We start from the raw sequence: 24,361 nt of genomic DNA, 5'->3' as shown, positions 1-24,361 counted from the left end.
AATAAGAATTAGCTGCACTTCTTTTAGATATTGATAGTATTCACTACAGTTACTTAGGAGAAAGTATTTCATTATTTTAATGATTTCATCTAGATAATCTATTAAATTAGAATAATCCTCTATATTAAATGTTTTAAATATTTCTTAAACAGCTTTAACTTATATTTTTTCATCTTTAATTTATATTATTGCATAAAGTTCTTGTAGTTTTTAGCTAAACTACTTTATGGATAGCTTTAAGCCTTTTTAGAGAAAACCATTGTAAATAGTTTTACATAATTATGGTTTGAATACAGTAGAATTGATAGTATAGTAAGGATTATTCGATATCAAATCGCACATATCATCTTCAAACAAAGGAAAAAAGAAATTTTCAAATTATTACTATTTATATCTAATTTTTTATTATTTTATTTAATATTTAAATTTATTAAATAAGATTTTACCTTCCATTAAGATTAAATTAATTAGAAACAATTGTTAGATTAGTCAGAAGGCTATTTGTTTAGCTCATAATAGATTACATTTCGGGAATGTAATCGCTCAGTTACACTATCCTTGAACTTGGAAAAACCTTCATATCAAATCCAAAAGAAATTATCCCTGAACTGTATATAATATAAGATCTGGCTGTATTTAAATATTCTTTATTTAAAAAAAAAAAAAAGTTAAATAAATTATTTTATTTTCAATATTTCAATAAATTAAAAAGTAAGTTTTTAAAAATATTTTATTTTTTTATTAAATATATTTATTTGCTTTAAAAGGAGTAAAAGAAAAAATTTGAGATAATATAAAAATTTATATATTGGTTTAAAGTTTAAAAAATTTACCAAGCATCATCAGATTATTATCCAAGTTATCAAGATATTTTTAGACGAAGATTCGGTTGAAAATAGGATAGAAGGATAATAAAATATAAGAGATGAAAATAGCTATCAAAAGAGAATAGCTAAAATGTGGTAATTTTGTTATTTAGCTTAGGGTTTATTTTTTGTGATTTTAAGATTCTTATTATGATTTATAATTGAGCATCTGAATTTCTATTGGTATATTTTTTATATGAGGATTCATTACTTTATTTTAGTAATATGATTACCTTATTTTAATAATAATGTTTTATAGTTGACTGACAGGAAAAGTGCAGAAGAGTTGAATTGTTTTATCTTTTCTCTTTTAAATATATGAATATAGAGGAAGACTACTTAACAAACATATAGCAGATATAGCCAAAATCACTCCGATTTAAAGAGATAACGAATCTTAAATCTGTTTAACTTGTTAACTTTGATAATTTTAAAAGTAATTTTAGGTGTCTTTGACGCCTAGTAGGATATCTTAAAGGTTTTGAAGAATGCAAACCTCTTATAGCTTTCCAGTAGGATTAATTGATTGTTAATAAATGTAGTAATTGATGAAAATGATGGAGTATAGCAAGGATGAATTTTTTTATTCGAAATTAAAGGTTGTTCTTTTTGAAGGAGCCTTTGTTAGGTTACTTGGATTATAAATCTAATTTACGTAAAAGGAAGAATTATAAACACTGATTCTATCATAAAGCATTTTACCCTTTACACTCTAATCCATAGTTTATATTAAGGACATAAATTATTGTTAGCTTTATTACAATTAGTTTATTAATTAAGCATCAAATTTATTATGATCTGCTTGAGAAGGAAAAGTAAAATTATTTTATCTTTCAGTATGTATTATATTCAAATTTTTAAGAGATCTACTAATTACGATTTATATTTCGAAAGGCCAATTTTGAGAATTCAGATTTTAATTCATAAAATCAACAGAATTTATGAAATTAAAATATTGTTAAATTGTAAGAATACTTAGTGCTAGGTATGTTAACACACCGAATAAAATAACGATCTTAATAGCAGATAAGCTGGTCTACTTTTTAATTGTTTTAATTAATCTTTTTTTAGTAGATGAAGAAGATTCTCTTGAAACTGAAGAAGAGTTATTTTCTAATTGGTCTTCTTTGTTCCTTTATTTGTTTCGTTTTTTCATCTTCTTCATTTAAAATTTATAAGTTGTTTCCTTAGTTTCATTGACGTTTAATAAATTCTAAGATAAAATATCTTAATCTTGATAAAACCTCTGCTAAGAATTTATTTAGTGAGCATTATCTATCATTTTTAAAGAAGTAATCTCCTGAGTACTTTATAGCTGCTATACTTATATTTATTCATTTTTATAACCTCCTTAATTAATTAATTTCAAACTGACAATTGTTTAAATTTGTCCGTTTTTATCATTATTATTTAAGTTACCCTGTTTTACATTTTAAAATAATAGATTTTCATCAAAATTTTATTTTGGGGAGTTTATATTTGCTTAACTATAGAGATTAACTTCACTTAAAAGTTCTCTATTTGTCTCTTTTCTATTAGAAGTTAAAGGAATGCCGTATTTTATTTCTTCATTTTCGTTGTAGCTATCTCTTATTTGTTATAATGAAATGAAATCTTACTAACTTCTAAAATTTTAGCTAAAAATATCTCTTGGTGAATGATAATAGGTGTTACTTTAGTCAGGAATCTCTACTTGCAGGTAAGCATCATTTTATTTATTTTAAGGATATATTTGGCTTTTCTATTCACTGTTAGTTGCTAGTTGAGAGTTTTCTTCTTAAATTTTATAAATAGAATTATTATTAATGGTATTAATCCTTTATTATTTGGATTTTGTAGGGGTTAATGTATTGTTTTCATTCGAATTATCAAAATCTTAGCTTTTATTTTCTGAAAATTTATTTTCTTCCAAGCACTTTTAACAATTTTGTTGGTTTTAATTAAATTAACTTTGAATAGTATTTTGTTAATTTAATTGAAAATTAAAATTGCTTTTTTCTAAAGAATCCATTTTTAAGAACTTATATTCTAATTCTGTTTACAAAGTTTCTAAAGTATTTTTTGTAAAAACTTAAGTATAAAACTCTTAATACTCCTTAAGATACTTTAGAATTATAGATGAATTCAATTCCGGTTGAACAGGTTTTATTTTAGATATTTTCATATAGTACAAGTTATCAACATCTTTATATTCGCAGTCATTAATGCTTATTTCAACTAAAGAGAAAGATATATTTTAAAGTTTAACTTAATTTTTAACTTGGTTAGAAGATTAAAAATTTTAAATGATAAGCATATATTCTTAATTATGTAGTTTGAACTTTTCAAAATTATGTTCATCTAAGATTTTGGTATATTTTTAATTAATGCTCTTTTGAGATAATAATTCTTTCAAAGAATTAACTTTTTTAGTTTCAAAATCTTAGATTTCTTAAAATTCCTTTTATTATTGTTATAGTTTAGCTTTTTTATCCTGCTTTAATTTGTATAAAAATGGAAAGAATTAACCTAAATCTGATTATTTCTATATTTCTATATTATTTTTTAAGAAGACGTTCTTCAAAATATTTTAAGTTGCACCAATCACATTTAAAGAATCAGATTGGAACAAAATATAATCATTTTCGTCATAAATGCGCTAGATATAAGCTGTAAGCCCTATCTGATTCAACCCGTTACTGTAATTTAGACGGACATCAACCTTAATGGGAAATATAAAGCCTTACTGTTAGTAACCAAATAGATTTTTTTTTTTCAAATAACATACATTGTTATTTTAATTTTAAAAATAGCTTACAATATATTATCTATGCTAATTAATCAAATTTGTATTTGGAGGCATTAAAATTTCTACTCTTTTATCTTAGGCATCTTATTACGTGATTCCAAACACTTGTAAAAAGGAAGAAGATACTTTCTTGATAGATAAATTATAATTTTATTCTATTTACGCATAAATAACACATGACTACTTGCTAAAAAGATTAAAATCCTAGTAAGGATTATAGGAATCATCAATTTGTTTATTTTAGAAACGTTTAGCATAAGCTTGTCTTATTTTAAGTTTTTATTTTATTAACTGAGTGTCAATTTAAGAAAGGTGAATTTCATTTAAATATGACAGATCAAGATCTATAATTAAATCTTTTTCTTGAAAGGAAAGAGTTTCTAAGTAGCAGATCTACAAAGAAACTAAATCTTTATTTGAGCTATTAATAATTGATAACTCATTTATGTTATTTCTAACTTTTAACTAAATTTTTCTTAATTCAGTAACTTTTTTTACCAAATTTAAAACATCAATCTATTTATTTTTTAAAAGAGAAATAAATTCTACTTTCTAATAAACTGCTTAGTCCATGATTTAGAAGGTTTTTTGTATTTTTTCTTCGTAATTGAGCACTCTATAAAATTACTAGTCAAAAATATTTTGCATTTTTAATGTTTATTATAAGATTTATCTTTTATATAAGAATTTAATATGAGCCGTCATTAAAATTTATTCTTACTTTAGACCTAAATTTTCCTTTCTTATTTGTTAAAATTCAAGAAAATAGGCTTTATTGCATTTCATAACCTCGAGTAAATATACCAAAAAGACTATTCTATTATTTTCCTCACTCTTTTTATTTGAAATTGATTATATTTATTCTTTGAAAAACTACAAAACACTTTAATCTTCATTTTATCCATTTTCTATTTCTTTTATCAGTATTTTTAAAGAAAGTTAATTACTAGTTTAGGTTTATAGCTAGTTAATTTGTTCATTTTAAAATTGCTATTTCCTTTTGATGATAAAGCTATAAATACTTATCTTCTCTGAATCATCAACTTTTTAATTCTATAAATCTTTTATTAATTATAACCTAATAATTCTATCTATACTACTCAAATTAATATTGTTATTTTCTCCGAAAATATCTTTGAGGAGATCATTGTGAGTTTTCTCTTACCAATTACAAAAATATTAAGTCAGCTTATAAAAAATAGGTATATAAATAACCAACATCAACGAAGGTACACTAGAAATATATGAGACTTCAAAAGAGATGTAAAATGTTAAGCAAAGTGCACCACAATATAAATAAGTGAAAGTATTCCAGAATCTACTTTCTAGCTTGTAAAAAGTGCAAATATGGAAAGAAAACCACCCATTTATAAGAAAATAAATTCCCAAAAGCAAAGTATCTAAATTAAAATTTGTAGTTATGATTAAAAGCATAATCAGAAAGTCAAGATAATAAACAATAACATTGTATGGATTATAAGGCTTATTCATACAATCGTCTGAGTTTATAGAATAATCAAAGTCGGAATCAATTATTATAGTACCTAAATTTAAAATAATATATAATTAGCAAAGTAATAAGTAATGTAAAGAATTTGCATAAATTAATTATCTCAAAAATTAATAAAAAAAGAGCTAAAAAAATTCATATTCTTATCAATTAAAAATAAAAAAACATAATGAAATTTTTAGCTAAATTTTGAAATGTTTTTAAATAAATTGAGAAAGAGTTCTTAATTAAAAATTGATATAACAACGTTAACTAAGTAAGCAAATATGATATTCTACTTTTTAACAAGATTAATCTTAATAAAAAGAAATAATATTATATTGCATTTAATCATTGAAATTAACCAATCGTATAATTAGCATTTACCAGAAATTAATGTTATCAAAAGATTGATAGGTGCTAATGGATGCTCTATCAGAACTAAGCTATAATACAAGATTGCTGTTGATAATAAAAACTAATATATTGAAATGTAAAGGCCCATTATTTCATAGATTTTCAGCTACATTTTTTTATTTAGCTTTGTAATAAATTCATCTTCATCTATATCAATGCTGCTATTTTGTGGAAAGGATCTTTTTACAGCAGGTTGGATCATTGATTTATAACCAAACGCAATGAAGTCGAAATAGCAGCTAACCAAATAAATAATTAGAATTAAATTCAATGCTAAGCTAATATACTAAATAAAATCTGCGTAAGTGTATGTTTACCATTAATTTAAGTAATCATTTTAGCTTAAAGCTATTAAATTATAATCAACTGATGATATGTTAACATAATCTGAATTGTAGATACCAAGCAAAAGAAAGAGGATTCCTTTTCCTAAAAGTAAAAATAAACTAATAAACTAACCTCTTTCATATCCTCTAATAATTTAATGATAATTTAGAGTATAAAACTTTCTAGAAAAGTAGCCAATTAAAGATAAAATTCCTCTTTTTAATTTCATTTCAACCTATGAATTAAACTTCTTAGTGTTTAATTAAATATTGTTTTGTTTTTTAGATTACTGTATTTTAAATAAATATCATCTAATTATTAATAAGATTAAGATATAGTGTATTTTATAATTAAATAATTCATGTATGCATGGATCTATTTATTTATTTGTTTATTTATTTATATCAAAATAAATAGATCCTAATACTAATCTATATTTAGTAATTTCTTGATATTTTTAAAAAATTAAATTAAAGAACTTGAATAGAGCGAATAATTAATCTTTTAGGACTGAAAAATTTACTATAAGCTAAATAAGATTTTTTTAAAGTAATGTAATGAAAACTAATTTCCAAACAATAGCAAAATATTTAAAAACCTTCCTCCAAAATTTTAATATTTAAGTTTGAATAATTAGTTACCACGCAAAAAAATTATTGAAAATAATGAAACTTTTACATGCTAATAGAGTGCAAATATTTATCTTTTCATCATTAAGATCTTACTTAATTTATAAAAATAATAAAGAAAGATATATATATATATATATCTAAATTTGTGGCTTTTACTTTCGCCTAATTTTAAGTGGATAATTTAGTTTAATTAAATCACATTTTAATTAATTTTATAGCAAGTGAATTTCTATTTTTTATATATCTTTCTCCAAATAAATAAAGTAGTTACTTACTAGAAAATTAATCAATCCTTACAATTAAAAAGCTAAAAGAGTTAATTTCTAAAAGAGCTATAGATCTAATTGAAAAATCCAATTCTTTTTACACTAATTTTCAAAATATATTCGTTCTATGACTAGTCTACAAATCAAAATTAATAATATTTCAATGATTTCTAATATTTTCATTATTTAAAATAGTTTAAAATAGTAAATAGTTGTAAGAAAAGACAAACGATAGATAATTTATTTATTTATTTATTTTCTAAAAATACTGATTTAATTATTTTTTAAGAAAAATTATTGTTTGTTTATTTGTTTGTTTTAATTATCCTTAAAATATAATTTACTTTCTTATTTTTAATTTCATAAATTAAGATAAAAAATTAAATTACACTGTCTTACATTTAAATTTCTTAAATTTTTAGTTAGTCATATTTATTTTTAATAGATAGATGGATGGATATAGACAAACTAATTTACAATATTTTCTGAATATTTTAAATTTGAATAAACATTTTTTGAAATTATAGTCTATTTAAACAAACAAACATTTTTAGTTTGATTAAATTAAAATCAATTCTATGATAAGCTATTTTAGATATTTTAATTATTTATTAGCTATAATTTACAAAAAAATTTTTTTTTAAATATCTAAAATTATTGTTCTATGTAATGAACTAAATATTAAATAATTATAACTTAATAAAAGAAGTTTTATTAGTTTAACGAACGATTTATATATATATTTTAGCTAAATTTTATAAACTAGTTAGTATAGTATTACTATTAAGATTGTAGAATTATTTAATTTTTCAAAAATTAGAATAGAAGATTTGTTAATTAGTACTATGAGATCTAACAAAATTAGATTGAAAATAGAAGTATCATAATTAATATTTTAAAAATAAAAGAAAAAATAAATAAGACTCAAATTATAAAAAATTTTACTTTTTTTAATGATGAATTAAAATAAATTTATTACCTTTTTTTATGAAGAAAACATAAGTCAAACATTAATTTAAAATTAATAAGATTTTTGAAATATCTATTTATTTATTTTCAATTAAGGGATTAGAATGATATATATTATTTAAATGTAATTCATTCTTTTTTTAATTATTTATTAAATATTTCTTATTATAAATTTAAATTCTATTTCTCATCATTTGAATATTAGGTATACATGTACTATTATTATTCTTTGTCATTATTTTCTTAAGGTTCAGTATTGACCTAATGCTAATTAATTTCAATATCTGTGTACAGCTATTCTCTATCTTTTAAATTTAATAGCTCAGGTTGGTGATTAATTTAAGAGCTTCTTTTACTTTCGATTGCATGTCTTTATGATTCAGCCATTTTTATTGCAGTTTTTAACTTTTTTAAACTGTTTTATATAAATACTTAGTTTTTATTCTAACCCATAGGTCTGGTTAACTAAATTCTATCTTCTTTAAGCATTCTATTAGATATAATAAATTCATCTAATTTAGATTTGTAGTCTCTTATCAAGAAAGGTTTTAAATATTTCTCGTTAATTCTACTAAAATTGAAGTATATTTTAGATATAAATAACTTTTCATCATATTAATTGCTTAACACAATTTCTATCTTTTACTTCTTTAATATGAAGTAATCTGTATCTGAAATATTATCTTCTGTTTGTAGATTATTATAAATATTTTCTGCTAATTTGTTTACTTTTTCTGTTTAAATCTTGCGCATCTAAATATCTTCACATTTTATCGGTAGAGGTTTTTCAGTCTAAGCTCTACTTAATTTATAAACTTCTATTTTTTATTAATTTTCATTTTGATTTTGAGTTTCTTTCTTTGAATTAGATTCTAACGCATATTTATGTTCATGATCAACGTGACTCTCGTTTTCATGATGCTTCGGAGGAGGTAACACACAATCAATAAGCTTTGGATTAATTAAACCAAATAGCAACGTTGTTATAATGAGTACTCCTATCATAGTACTATTTAGTAGATCTTTGTATTCTTCTGATTCTACTTAGTCCATCAATATAAAGCCAAGGATACCTCTGCTCATACCTGTGAAGCATATTACTACTTATTCTCTTAGTTTAACTAAAAATGGTGTTTTTCGGTAAAACAATCTGAAAATAGCACTCATCACAAATACTTAAAATAATCTGCTTACTAATAAAATAAGTAATATCCAACCAATTAGTGAAAAGCTCCAAGCATTTTTATAGAAAGAAAAAGTTGTGAAACCAACAAAAGCAAATAAAAAGTTTTCAGCACCACAAGAAATAGTTTGAAAAGTAACATTTGCACAGATTTTAGCTTTGTCAGACATATTATGGAACCCATAGTAACCAATAATAAATCCACTGATAAGCAGAGAAATAATACCTGATAAATTGAAGTATTCAATTATACAATAACCAGAATAGCTGCACATAAAAATTATCAAAATCTCATGAATGACTGTTTAATTTAAAAATGGCATATGCTTCAGAATGAGTGTGCATAATATACCAAAAAATGTCCCAGATAGTATACTGTTTGTATTATTAATATTAGATTAATTTTAAATAAATAAATGATTTTTTAGAAGTAGAATTAAATTTGATAGTTCGAACTATTTTTATATTTGCTTTATTAAAATTAGATATATTTATTTTTAGGATCATTAATTGATTTATTGTCATCCAAATTTTATTCCATTAATTTTAAAGTAAATACAATATAAAATAATAAGAAATAGATAGATCGATAGATAGATAAGTAGCAATAAATAAAAAACAAATTTCATAATAAGTAGTAAATAATGTTTACCTTAAACTAAGACTGATCAAGAATACAACTATAACATTAGGAACAGTACTCCAAGTAAAATTTGATTCATGTTCTATTAGAGATTCAAAACTTTCAAAGAGAATTAAAGAAGTCGCATCGTTCATTATACCTTCACCAAAGACAATATGAAACAAAGTAGGGTATGCATGATGGTTGATCATTGTTGAAGCTAAAAAAGAATCTTTAGAGCTTAAAGCTGCACTAAATAAAATGATTTCTTTTGAATTTAGCTTAGGATCAGTACCTACATTAGGATCATCGATTAAATTTTTATTCCCTCTTTTAAATAAAATTATTTTTAAAATATATAGACTAAAAAGTTTAAATACCTTTCAATTACTATCAAATCATTGTTACAGAGAAAGTTCATGGAAACAACCAGGAAACTAAATGTAATAATGGTTCCTAAGAATCCATAAATCAAAATGTAAGTCATGTTGTTGAAAAATATTTTCTTTTTTAAAGAATATCCCTCAGCAAATACTATTGCTGGAAGGAAAATGTAAACAAAAATTCTTTTTTCTAACTTGACTTGGTAGTCTAAAGCATAGTAAGCAAAAATAGACACAACCATCCCAAGGACTATAGCAATTCCTGTTTCATGGAAGTACCTAACATTCTTCTGAGAAAAGTAGCTACCTAAAATTGATTGTATGATAATAATCAATACTACAAGAAATGCTCCAATACCAAAACTATCGTTCATTTATTTTGTTATATGTTGTTTTGTTTTCTACCTACTATTTATATTTCTTAAATAAATAATAAACTTTTTTATGATTTATTATTTTTTAGATTAGTTTGTAATCAATCTATATTGATTTAGCGAAACATAATTTAATCAATCAGATTTATTTTATAATCATAAAAATAATGTTGGTTGATTTTATACTGGATCTATAATTTTTTACATAAATTTCACAATAGAAAAAAATCTATATGCTATTTAAATTTTATTAGATTTTAACTAGAATCCAAAACACTCCTTCTTATAATTTTTCCATCCTCTCTTAATATACTAAAATTTTCTTAGTATTCATACAATTTTTTAATGCTTAGTAAAAACTAAAAATATAAGCAATTAATCGCTATATCTAAATATCAATGGTAGGAATCATTATAATTTATTTCTTTAAAAATCATTTACATATAATAATATTTAATCACATAAATTCAGCACTTGATTTGTTGAAAATTCATAAATTAAAAGTATTTTTGATCTTTAAAAAATAAATAATATTTTAATAAAGTTTTTTTAGCCTTATTAATATTTATTATAGTTAAAAGATATAAAATTATTTTTTTTATGTTAAACTTTTTGTAGCATGCTTAAATTTTAGATCAAATATTAATTAAAGTTAAATTTAGTGGTAGATTAATTATTTAGAATATGAGTGAATGAAAATATATTTAAAAAAAAAACCATTATCTCATATTTTTTAATTATTTGTAATAATCAATAACCACTTTCAAAAAAAAAATTTATTAATTTATTTACAATTAATTAATATTATTTTAAAAATATTTATTTTCACTTTGAGAGGGTATTTAATAAAATACTATTAAAATGTATTAAATAAAAATAATTGATTGAATAATATAAAATTCTATCTATTTCTTTCACTAAAAAACCTTACAAAATTTGAGGTAGTATGGTATATTATCATAGAAATATTATTAATTGCTTTTATACTGTATACTTAAATTATAAAATAGAAAATATTTTATCTGCAAATTAATTTTATTATGTTATAGTCAGAATCCAAAGCATTAATTACTCCATATACTGATTGCATCCTTTCTTAATTGATTAAAGTCTTATAATTTTAATTTTCGCTAAAAACTAAAATTAATTACTACTTTAAATCTCAATTCCAAAAATTATTAAAATAATTAATTTGATAATATTTTTTTATAAAATATCATAAATAATTTGTTAGTAAAAAAAATTAAAAGAAAATTCATACACATAAAAAAATAATCTTATTTTGCTGCTTTGAAAAGTAATATTTTTGATATTAAGGGAAATGGTGGTAGAATAATTATTCAGAATAAAACGCCTATTTAAAAAAAGATTATTATCAAATATTTTTTGAAAAATTTTTTGAATTAATTAAATAATCACTTTTATAAAAGACTTATTATTGATTAGCTATCTTTTAACACTATTAAAAGTATTTATTTATTTCGTTTTGAAAATTAATTTATCAAAAGTTTATTTAACTAAAAATAATAATTATTTTTTTTAAGTAAAACAATAAAATATACACTTAAGCCAAAAAAAAAAAAACAATAAAAAAATGATTTTAGTAATGTTAGTAAAAATAAATTTTGATAATTGAGAGAAATATTTTTATTTATTTTTTATTTTTATAATAAAATAAATCTTCAATCCTTTGATTATTTGTTTTATATTTCTTATTATAAATTGATACTTTCAGATTTTCTCTTTAAATTTTAATTTTGAAAATTAATTTATTCAATATCGACATTATTTTTTTATTCAGTTTGATGAGGCTTTAATTTCATTGTTTCTTAAGTTGGTTGGGGCTATTCTTAGTTATTTAAATTCATTTTTTAAGGTTCTTAATCTTACAATATTTAAGATTTTTTTATGTTTTCGACTTATACTAATTTCTATGATTGTGCAAGTTATAAAACAGTCTTTATCTTTTATAAACTTTTTGTAATGAATTAGGAATTTTTATTTTAGCCTAGTGGCCTTGTTAGCTAAATTCTATCTTCTCTTAACATTCTATTAGCTATGATGAACTCATCTAATTTAGATTAATAATCTCTGACTAAGAAAGGCTTCAAATACTTTTCATTAAATCTGCTAAATTTAAACTAAATTTTTGATCCAAATAGCTTTTCATCATAAACATCAACTAATAACGCCTCTATCTTTTGTTTCTTTACTACAAAGTAATCTTTATCTGATAAATTTTCTTCTGTTTGTTAATTATTTTCACTAGATTCAGTGTTTTTGTTTATTTATTAAGTCTAAATTTTCCTAATTTACACATTTTCGAATTTTTAAGGAGATATTATCTCAGTTTAGGCCTTATTTTATGTACGAACTTGAGTTACATTTTAATTTTCTATATCTTTGTGATTTTATTTAGGATTTTTATTTTCATTCTCGTGCTTATTACTAGCTTAACTTTCATTTTCATGATCATTGTGTTTTGGAGGAGGTAACACACAATCGATGAGCTTTGGATTAATTAAACCAAAAAGCAAAGTTGTGGTAATGAGCACTCCTATCATTGTGCTATTAAGTAAATCTTAAAACCCTTCAGATTCAATTTCTTCCATCAAGATAAAGCCAAGGATACCTCTACTGATACCTGTAAAGCAAATTACTACTTGTTCTCTAAATTTCATTAAAAATGGTTTTTTTCTGTAAAACAAACTGAAAATCGCGCTCATCACAAAGACTTAAAAAATTCTGCTTACTATTAAAATAAGTACAATCCAACCAATTAATGAAAAGCTCCATGCGTTTCTATAGAATGAAAAAGTTGTGAAACCAACAAAAGCGAACAAAAAATTTTCAGCACCACAAGAAATAGTTTGAAAGGTAACATTTGCACATATTTTTGCCTTATCTGAGAGATTATGGAATCCATAATAGCCAATGATAAACCCACTAACAAGTAAAGAAATAATACCTGATAAATTGAAGTATTCAATTATGCAATAACCAGAATAGCTGCACATAAAAATTATCAAGATTTCATGTATAACTGTTTAATTTAGAAATCTTAAATATTTCAAAAGAAGCGTGCCAAGTATCCCAAAAAACATCCCAGAAACTACACTTTTATTTTACAAATAAAATAATTAATTAGACTATTTATATTGAGTTCTTTTTTAAATTTAGAAGCTAAAATTATTTATACAATTTTTATTTTTTAATTTAATGTGATGGATGATCAATATTAGAATGAAAAATAAATAGTTGTTTGATTATTTAAACTAAAAATATAATTTTTTTTTAATTTGGCACAATTAAAAAGTATATTGCTTACTTAATTACTTACTTAATTATTTACTTTATTAATAAATTATTTGAAGAAGCTTGTTTATAAATCTAAGAAAATTCAAGAAATTAAATTTTTACCTTAAACTAAGGCTGATTATAAATACTTTGAAAACGCTTGGAATAGTTTTCCAATTAAAATTGGACTCATCTTCAATTAGAGTTTCAAAACTATCAAATAGAATCAAAGAAGTAGCATCGTTCATTATACCTTCACCAAAAATAACATGAAACAAAGTTGGGAACGCATGATGACTGACCATTGTTGATGCTAAGAAAGAATCTTTGGAACTCAGTGCTGCACTAAACAAGATGATTTCTTTTGTATTTAGATATAGATCAGTCCCTGCAAGAGGACCATTAAGTATATCTCTATTTCTTCTATTAATTAATTATAAATAAGAATTAGTTTATTTACTTTTTGATATGGATTAAATTTAAATCTAAAATATATATATAAATACCTTTCAATTGTAATTAAGTCGTTGTTAGAGAGATAATTTATGGAAACAACTAGGAAAATAAAAGTAATAATGGTCCCTAAGAATCCATAAATTAAGATATATGTCATATTATGGAAAAATATTTTCTTTTTCAAAGAATAACCCTCAGCAAATACAATTGCAGGAAGAAAAACATAAATAAACATTTTTTTTTCTAGCTTGACCTAATAATCTAATGCATAATAAGCAAAGGCCGATACTATCATTCCAAGCACTATTGCTATTCCAATTTCATGGAAATATCTAAAATTTTTCTAAGAAAAATAACTACCTATAATTGACTATATAATTATAATCAAAACAACCAAAAAGGCTCCGATACCGAAATGATCATTCATTTTATAAACTTCTTTTTTATTTTTTAGCTTTTGTTAATTAATTTAGTAATTTAAAAAGTTTATATTTATCTGTTCATTTAGATATTGTTTTAAAGTAATCAAATTAAGAATTTTCTGATTAAAGAGATGCTTGCTTTCTTCTTTTTATTAAATTGTAAGTAGGTAGATCTGAATAAATTATATTTTTATTTATGAAAACCAAGGAGTTATACTAGCCACAAATGGCTTTTTAAATTTATAATATTGAAAAACTGAGCTTATTGTAATAAATATGTCAAGTTTGATTTAATAGGTAGGTGAATAATAATTTAACTTTTAATTTTTATTTAAAAAGTCTTAAATCAAACAAATTGCGAAGTAAGTAATTCAATCATTTTAATTTTTGTTTATTGAATAAAAACTTATCTCTTTGTTTTGTCTTCATAAATTTATTATTTTAATAGATTCACTTTGAAGTAGAAGAATCATACAAATTGATAAAAATTAACCACAAAATTATTCTTAAAAATTTTTAATTTATATCTGAATGCGATATGTGGTTGATTATTTATCAGTATATCTAATTAAATTTATCTTAAAATATGATTTATTAAATTAACTTCGAGAGTTATGAAATTCAATTAATCATTCATTAATTTAATTGTAGACTTACAACTTTATTAAAGCTAGAAAAGTAGCTATTTATTATACACTATCAAAATTTTTCTAACGCATAAATAAAAAATAATTAAATGAAATAGATACATACATAATTAATCTTTAAATAAGTTAAAGCAAATAAATTTTTTACTTCTTAGACTTAAGTACTGTATACTCTCCATATTAAGATCGCCCCCCTATAATAAGATCACCCTTATAAATATTTTTAATTTTAAGACTCTTACCTCTTACCTCGCAACATGTTCGTTTCCCTTAACGGGGTTTTACGGTATATAATTAAACATTTTAAAATACATACAAATATATTATAAAATTCCAATTTAATATTTGAAATTATAAATTAAAAACTAAAAAATCATAAAATAAGGCTTTTTTGACAAATAATAAAATTATTTTTTTAATTTAATCTACTTTAAAATAAATCAATTAGCTAGTTAAATTCTTTGCTTTTCTTGTTTCTACAACATTTGAAAACTGGAAATGCTATATTTTAAATAGAATATAAATTTTAGGCTTATCTCTTCTTAAAATCTATAGACATATTTTTAATATTCATTTTAAAGAAATATGTTAATATTTGTAAAATAAGCCAGGTTGATAAGCCAAATATCAAAGATATTAATTTTTAATTATAAAAATATCAAAAAAAATCAGTAGGCTTTGTTTAATTTTTTAATTTCTCTTTTAAAAATTGATAAACTTAAGTAGATATCATTTTCTGATGACTTAATGAAACTTTACTAGATGATATTGTAAATTTATTAATTGATTCTTCTTTTTGATTCACATATTTTAATATTAATCTTAAAGTATTTTTTTAAATGTAAATATATATGTAGTCTTTTGTATTAAAAACAGATAGAATATCAATTTATAAAAATCTTTACTAAAATTTTAATTTTTTGCAGAATTTTTAAATTTATATTTATATAAATACATATTTTTATTAATTTAAATAGATTATTTTGATAGATTTCATGAATTTAATTTTAAGAATAGAAATTCATAGTTTTACATTGTTTTTAACAAAAGTCAAAACAAAGTTATTTTCTAGCAAATGATAAACATTTATAACCTATAAATGATGCTTAGTTTTTGTGATTTGTTAAGCTAATACACTACTAAATGCATACCAACAAAAGCCAAATATAAAGGCTATTAGTATGAGCTAGTAAATAATAAGAATTAGCTGTACTTCTTTTAGATACTGATAGTATTCACTACAGTTTTTTAATAGAAAGAAATTCATTATTTTAACAATTTCATCAAGATAATCTATTAAATTAGAATAATCCTCTATATTGAATGTTTTAAATATTTCTTAAGTAGCAGTAGCTAACATTTTTTCATCTTTAATTTATATTATTGCATAAAGCTCTTAAAGTTTTTAGCTAAACTACTTTATGGATAACTTTAAACCTTTTTAGAGAAAACCATTGTAAATAGTTTTACATAATTCTGGTTTGAATACAGTAGAATTCTGAGTATATTAAGGATTATTTGATATCAAAGCACACATGTCATCTTCAAACAAAGGAAAAAAGAAATTGTCAAATTATTACTTTTTATATCTAATTTTTTATTATTTATTTTATTTAATATTTAAATTTATTAAATATTATTTATTTTACCTTCCATTAAGATTAAATTAATTAGAAACAATTGTTAGATTTGTCAGAAGGCTATCTGTTTAGCTCATAACAAATTAAATTTAAGGAATGTAATAACTTAATTATGCTATCTTTGATTTTGGGAAAACCTTCATATCAAATCCAAAGGAAATGATCCCAGAACTATATGAAATATAAGATCTAGCTACATTTAAATATTCTTTTTTTTAAAAATTAAATCAATTATTTCATCTTAAAATATTAAAAACACTTTTCAAATTTATATATATAACATGTCTTTATTTGCTTTAAAGAGAGTAATAATAAATTTGAGAAAAGTTAAAAACTTATTTTTGATTTTTAAAAATTTACCAAGCATCATCAGATTATTGTCCAAATTATCAAGATATTTTTAGACGAAGATTCGGTTGAAAATAGGATAGAAAGATAATAAAATATAAGAGATAAAAATAGCTATCAAAAGAGAGTAGCTAAAATGTGGTAATTTTGTTATTTAACTTAAGGTTTATCTTTTATGATTTTAAGATTCTTACTATGATTTATAATTTAACATTTGAATTTCTATTGGTATATTTTTTATATGAGGATTCATTACTTTATTTTAGTAATATGATTACCTTATTTTAATAATAATGTTTTATAGTTGACTGACCGGAAAAGTGCAGAAGAGTTGAATTATTTTATCTTTTCTCTTTTAAATGTAAGAATATAGAGGAAGACTACTTAACAAACATATAGCAGATATAGCCAAAATCACTCCGATTTAAAGAGATAAAGAATCTTAAATCTATTTAACTTAGTAACTTTGATAATTTTTAAAGTAGTTTTATGTGTCTTAGATACCTAACATGATATTTTAAAGGTTTTGAAGAATGCAAATCTGTTAAAGCTTTCCAGTAGGATTAATTGATTATTAATAAATGTTATAATTGACGAAAATTATGGAGTATAGCAAGGATGAGTTTTTTTCTTCGAAACTATAAGTTGTTCTTTTTGAAGAAGTATTTGAAAGGTTACTTGAATTGTAAATCTAGTTTATATAAAAGGAAGAATTAAAATTGCTGATTCTATTGTAAAGCATTTTGCCACTTAGACTAAAATCCATAGTTTATATTAAGTACATAAATTATTTTTAACTTTATTGCAATTAGTTGATTAATTAAGCATCAAAGCTATTTTGATCTTCCTTAGAAACAAAATTAAAATTATTCTATCTTTCTGAATGGATAATATTATAATTTCTTAGAGACCTATTAATTACATTTTACACTTCGTAAGGCCAATTTTGAGAATTCTGATTTTAATTCATAGAATCAACAGAATCTATGAAATTAAAATATTGTTAAATTGTAATAATACTCAGTGCTAAGTACGTCAAAAAACCGAATAAGATAACAACCTTAATAGCAGATAAGCTGGTTTATTATTTAATTGTTTTAATTATTATTTTTTTAGTAGAGGAAGTAGATTCCCTTGAAACAGAAGATGAATTGTTTTCTAATTGGTCTTCCCTTAATTTTTTTCTTTTTTTTTCTTTCTTCAATGAATACTTTTGAGTTGCTAATTTAGTTTCATTTATGTTTTGTAAATTCTAAGATAAGATATCTTAATCTTGATAAAACCTCTGCTACAAAGTGATTGAATGAGGATTTTCTATCACCTTTAAAGAGGTAATCTCTTAAGTACTTTTTAGCTGCTACAATTATTTTTCACTTATATCATTATTATTTAAGGTACTTGGTTTTACATTTTAAAATTATTGATTTACATCAAAAATTTATTTTAAGGAGTTTATATTCGATTAACTATTGAAATAAACTTCACTTAAAAGTTCTCTATTTGTCTCTTTTCTATTAGAAGTTAAAGGAATAGCATATTTTATTTCTTCATTTTCATATTAGATATCTCTTATTTACTATTATGAAATATCATCTTACTAATTTCTAAAATTTTAACTAAAAGCATCTCTTGGCGAATGATAATAGGTATTATCTTAGTCAGGAATATCTACTTGTATCTAAGCATTATTTTATTTATTTTAAGGATATATTTGGCATTACTATTCACTTAGAGTTGCTTGTTGTTAAGAGTTTTCTTCTTAAATTTTATCAAAAGATTGATTATTCATTTTATTAATCCTAAATTTTTAGGATTTTCTTGGAGATAATGTATTGTTTTAATTCAAATCATCCAAATCTTAGCTTTTATTTTCTGAAAATCTATTTTCTACCAAAAATTTTTAAGTAGTTTGAATTTAATTAAATTAGCTTTGAAAATTATTTTGCTTGTTCGAGTGAAAATTAAAATTGCTTATATCTAAAGAACCAACTTATAAGTGTTTAGATTCTAATTCTGCCTACAAAGTTTCCAAAGTCTGTTTTGTAAAAACTAAAGAATAAAACTCTTAATACTCCTTAAGATACTTTAGAATAATAGATAAATTCAATTCTGGTTGAATAGGTTTAATTTTAGATATTTTCATATAGTGCAAGTTATCAATATCCTTATATTCGCAATCATTAATACTTATTTCCACTAAAAAAAAGGATGTATTTTAAAGTTTAACTTAATTTTTAACTCGATTAGAAGATTGAAAATTTTAAATGATAAGCATATATTCTTCATTTTGTAGTTTGAACTTTTCAAAATTATGCTCATCTATGATTTTAGTATATTTTTAATTAATACTGTTTTGAATTAATAATTCTTTCAAAGAATTAACATTTTAAGTATCAGAATCTTAGATATCTAAAACTTCCTTTTATTATACTAAGAGTTTAGCTTTGTTATCTTGCATTAATTTGTATAAAAATGGAAAGAATTAACCTAAATCTGATTATTTCTATATTTCTATATTATTTTTTAAGAAGACGTTCTTCAAAATATTTTAAGTTGCACCAATCACGTTTAAAAAATCAGATTGGAACAAAATATAATCATTTTCGTCATAAATGCGCTAGATATAAGCCGTAAGTCCTAACTGACTCAGCCCGTTACTGTAATTGAGACGGACATCAACCTTAATGGGAAATATAAAACCTTTCTGTTAGTAGCCAAATAGATTTTTTTCTTTCAAATAGCATATTTTGTTATTTTAATTTTAAAAATAGCTTACAATATATTATCTATGCTTATTAATCAACTGTGCATTTGGAGGCATTAAAATCTCTATCCTTTTATCTTAGGCATCTTATTAAGTGATTCCAAACAATTATAAAAAGGAAGAAGATACTTTCTTGATAGATAAATTATAATTTTCTTCTACTTATGCATAAATAACACATGAATGTTTGCTAAAAAGATTAAAATCCTAGTAGGAATCATCCATCTGATTATTTTAGAAATGTTGAGCATAGACTTGTCTTATTTTAAGTTTTTATCTTATTAACTAAGTATCAATTTAAGAAAGGTGAATATCATTTAAATATGATAGATCAAGATCAATAATTAAATCTTTTTCTTGAAAGGAAAGAGTTTCTAAGTAGCAGATCTACAAAGAAACTAAATCTTTATTTGAGCTATTAATAATTGATAACTCATTTATGCTATTTCTAACTTTTAACTAAATTTTTCTTAATTCAGTAGCTTTTTTTACTAAATTTAAAACTTCAATCTATTTATTTTTTAAAAGAGAAATAAATTCTACTTTTTAGTGGACTGCTTAGTCCATCATTTAGAAGGTTTTTTGTATTTTTTCTTCGTAATTAAGCACGTTGTAAAATTACTAATCAAAAGTATTTTCTATTTTTAATGTTTATTATATGATTTATCTGTTTTTTAAGAAGTTAATATGAGCTGTCATTATTATTTATTCCTATTTCAGATCTAAATTTTCCTTTCTTATTTGTTAAAACTCAAGAAAATAGGCATTGTAGCATTTCATAACCTCAAGTAGATACACCAAAAAGATTATTCTATTATTTTATTCACTCTTTTTATTTGAAATTAATTTTATTTATTCTTTGAAAAACTACAAAACACTTTAATTTTCATTTTATCCACTTTCTATTTCTTTTATCAGTATTTATAAGGATAGTGAACAATTAGTTGAGGTTTATAACTAATTTGTTTGTTCGATTTGAAATTGCTATTTTTTTTTTATAATAAAGCTATAAATACTTATTTTTTCTGGATCATCAACTTTCTAATTTTGTAGATGTTTTATTATTTATAGCCTAATAATTTTATCTATACTACTCATATTAATATTGTTATTTTCTTCGAAAATACTTTTTAGGAGATTATTGTGAGTTTTTTCTTATATATTACAGAAATATTGAGTCATCTTATAAAAAATAGGCACATATATAACTAACATCAAAGAAGGCACACTAGAAGAATGGGAGACTTGAAAAGAAATGTAAAATGTTAAGCAAAGTGCACCACAATATAAATAAGTGAAAGTATTCCAGAATCTACTTTCTAGCTTGTAAAAAGTGCAAATATGGAAAGAAAACCATCCATTTATTAGAAAATAAATTCCCAAAAGCAAAGTATCTAATTTAAAACTTGTAGCTATAATTAAAAGCATAATCAAAAAATCAAGATAATAAACAATAACATTATATGGATTATAAGGCTTATTCATGCAATCATCTGGGTTAATAGAATAATCAAAGTCAGAATCTATTATCATTGTACCTAAATTTAAAATTATATAAAATTAGCAAAGTAACTAAGTAATAAATAGTGTAAAGAATTTGCATACATAAATTATCTTAAAAATTAGTTAAAAAAGAGGTAAAAAAATAAATTCATATTATTAAATTTAAAATAAATAAACATAATAACTTTTTAGCTATATTTGGAGATATCTTTAGGATAAATTTAGAAATTTTTAAAAAAAATTGGTATTATTATATAATACTAAATAAGCAAATATCATATTCTACTTTTTAAGCACAGTAGTCATAATAAAAAATAAAAATAAATAAAATTGTATTTAATTTAGTTGTTGAAATTAATGATTCAATAATTACCAGAAATTAATGTTATTAAAAGATTGATCGGTGCTAGTGGATGCTTTATCTGAACCAAGCTATAATATAGGATTGCTGTTGAAAATAAAAACTAATATATTGAAATGTAAATGCTCATTATTTCATAGATTTTTAGCTCCATTTTCTTATTTAGATTTGTAATGAATTCATCTTCATCTATATCAATGCTGCTATTTTGTGGAAAGGATCTTTTTACAGCAGGCTTGATCAATAATTTATAACCAAACGCAATGAAGCCAAAATAACAGCTAACCAAATAAATAATTAGAATTAAATTCAACGCTAAGCTTAATTACTAAATAAAATCTGCATAGGTATATGTTTACCACTAATTTAAGTAATCTTTGTTGTCTAAAATTAAAAAATTTTTATCAACTTTTGATATATTAACATAATCTGAATTGTAGATCCCAAGCAAAAGAAAGAGGATTCCTTTACCTAAAAGCAAAAATAAACTAAAAAACTAACCTCTTTCATATCCTCTAATAATCTGATGATAATTTAGAGTATAGAATTTTCTTGAAAAATAGCCAATTATAGGTAAAATTCCCCTTTTTAATTTCATTTCTACCTATGGATCAATATATCAATCAAGATTATTAGTGCTTTAATTAAATACTTTGTTGTTTTTTTGATTACTGTATTTTAAATTAGTATCATTCATTTAATTACTAATAAAATTAAGATTATACAAATAAGTGTATTTTATGCATAAATTATTCAAGGATCTATTTATTTGGTTATATCTAAATAGGTAAATCACATACTAATCAATATTTAATCATTCCTTGATTTATTTATAAAATAAATTACAAAAAAACTTGAAAAGAACGAATTAATTAATAATCATTTTGAGGACTGATAAATTTTCAAGACCAAAAAAACTTTTTTTAAAGCAATTTAATGAATCTTAATTTCTAAACAATAACAATATATCTAAAATCGTCATCCAAAATTTTAATATTTATGCTTTAAAAATAGCATGAAAATATTTCAAGTTTAATCAAAGCAAATATATAAAACAATTAAAAACCTTATTTATAAAAAAGTTTCAAAAACATTAAGAAAGATATATCTAAACTTGTGTGGGCTTTTCTTTTCATATGATAATTTAGATTGATTGTATCATATTTTAATTAATTTTATGGAAAGCGAGTTATTATTATTTAAACACTTTTACACATATAAATAAGTAAGTAAATTAATAAATAAATAATGACTTACAAGAAAATTTATCAATCCATGCAATTAAAAAGTTAAAAGAATAAATCTGGACAAACATTTTTTTTTAAATTCAATTATTAATTACTCAAATTTATTTTCAAATTATATTGGTTCTAAGGCGAATCCACAAATTTAAATTTATAATATTTTGATTGATTCTAATACTTTTGTAATTTAAAAATTTTAAAACATTATAAAGCTAAAAGATAGATATTCAATTACTTATTTATTTAGTTTTAAAAAATGTTTTAGAGAAAAAATTTATTTTTAATTATCCTTAAATAATAAATAGCTTAACACTTTCAATTTGTTAAATTAATATAAAAAATTTAAATAAATTATCTAACATTTTAAAAGACAAAATTTTTAAAAAATAAGATTTAATTTTGTCTGCTTAATTAGAATAGATATGGTATTTATTTATTTATTTAAAAATATTTCTTTCTTTTTGAATTATTTATTATATATTTCTTATTATAAATTTAAATTCTATTTCATCATTTTAATATTAAGTATGCAGGCACTGTTATCCTACATCACTATTTTATTTATGTTCAGTATTGATCACTGCTAAATAACTTTAATATCTATGCACAGCTATTCTTTATCTTTTAAATTTAATAGTTCAGGTTTTTGTTCTTACTTAATTTAAGAGTTTCTTTTGCTTTCGGTTACATGTCTTTATGATTAAGCCATTTTTATTACTGTTTTAGCTTTTTTAAACTATTTTATATAAATAATTAGTTTTTATTCTAACCCATAGGTTAGTCTATCTATCTATCTAACTAACTAACTAACTAACTAACTAACTAACTAACTAACTAACTAACTAACTAACTAACTAACTAACTAACTAACTAACTAACTAACTAACTAACTAAATTCTATCTTCTTTAAGTATTCTATTAAATATAATCAATTCAAAAAATTTAGATTTATAATCTCCAATCAATAAAGGTTTTATATTTATCGTTAATTCTGCTAAAATTGACGTATATTTTAGATTTAACTAACTTTTCATCATATTAATTGTTTGTTTAACAAAATTTCTATCTTTTATTTTTTTAATACGAATTAATCTGTATCTGATAAATTTTCTTTTATTTATAGATTGTTATCGCTATCTTTTGTTTCTATGTTTACTTTTTCAGTCTAGATCTTGTGCATCTAAATATCTTCACATTTTATTAGTATAGATAGGTTTTTCAGCCTAAGCTCTACTTAATTTATAAACTTCTATTTTTTATTAATTTTCATTTTTATTTTTAGTCTCTTACTTTGAATTAGATTCTAGCGTGTGTTTATATTATATTCATGATCATTATGACTCTAATTTTCATGATACTTCGG

At 21.9% G+C, this 24,361-nt stretch overlaps 4 protein-coding genes across 4 annotated transcripts; all 4 read right to left on the bottom strand. All coding sequences in view use genetic code 6, as the record gives it.

Annotated features, from left to right (window-relative positions):
- Window positions 1–275: 275 nt before the first annotated feature.
- TTHERM_01127530 (transmembrane protein, putative) lies at window positions 276–4,302 on the bottom strand (the record flags this gene model as incomplete). The annotated part of the gene is made up of 3 exons (XM_001026035.3): window positions 276–394; window positions 447–645; window positions 834–4,302. Coding segments are annotated over 3 exons (3,787 nt in total), but the record flags the coding sequence as incomplete, so codon positions are not given.
- A 3,581-nt stretch (window positions 4,303–7,883) lies between these two features.
- TTHERM_01127520 (transporter/monovalent cation:proton antiporter-1 (CPA1) family protein) lies at window positions 7,884–10,316 on the bottom strand (the record flags this gene model as incomplete). Its single annotated transcript, XM_001026034.2, has 3 exons — window positions 7,884–9,312; window positions 9,590–9,889; window positions 9,940–10,316. The coding sequence occupies 3 exons, from the start codon at window positions 10,314–10,316 to the stop codon at window positions 7,884–7,886; spliced, it is 2,106 nt and encodes a 701-aa protein (XP_001026034.2).
- A 1,682-nt stretch (window positions 10,317–11,998) lies between these two features.
- Window positions 11,999–14,496, bottom strand: TTHERM_01127510 (transporter/monovalent cation:proton antiporter-1 (CPA1) family protein; the record flags this gene model as incomplete). The annotated part of the gene is made up of 3 exons (XM_001026033.2): window positions 11,999–13,433; window positions 13,737–14,036; window positions 14,120–14,496. The coding sequence occupies 3 exons, from the start codon at window positions 14,494–14,496 to the stop codon at window positions 11,999–12,001; spliced, it is 2,112 nt and encodes a 703-aa protein (XP_001026033.2).
- A 2,879-nt stretch (window positions 14,497–17,375) lies between these two features.
- Window positions 17,376–20,589, bottom strand: TTHERM_01127500 (transmembrane protein, putative; the record flags this gene model as incomplete). Its single annotated transcript, XM_001026032.2, has 2 exons — window positions 17,376–17,404; window positions 17,631–20,589. The coding sequence occupies 2 exons, from the start codon at window positions 20,587–20,589 to the stop codon at window positions 17,376–17,378; spliced, it is 2,988 nt and encodes a 995-aa protein (XP_001026032.2).
- Window positions 20,590–24,361: the final 3,772 nt, after the last annotated feature.

The sequence above is a fragment of the Tetrahymena thermophila genome, assembly GCF_000189635.1.
Source record: "Tetrahymena thermophila SB210 genomic scaffold scf_8254077, whole genome shotgun sequence".
NCBI lineage: Eukaryota > Ciliophora > Oligohymenophorea > Hymenostomatida > Tetrahymenidae > Tetrahymena > Tetrahymena thermophila.
Note: the sequence above shows the minus strand (reverse complement) of the source record. Positions and strands in the feature narration are given on the sequence as shown.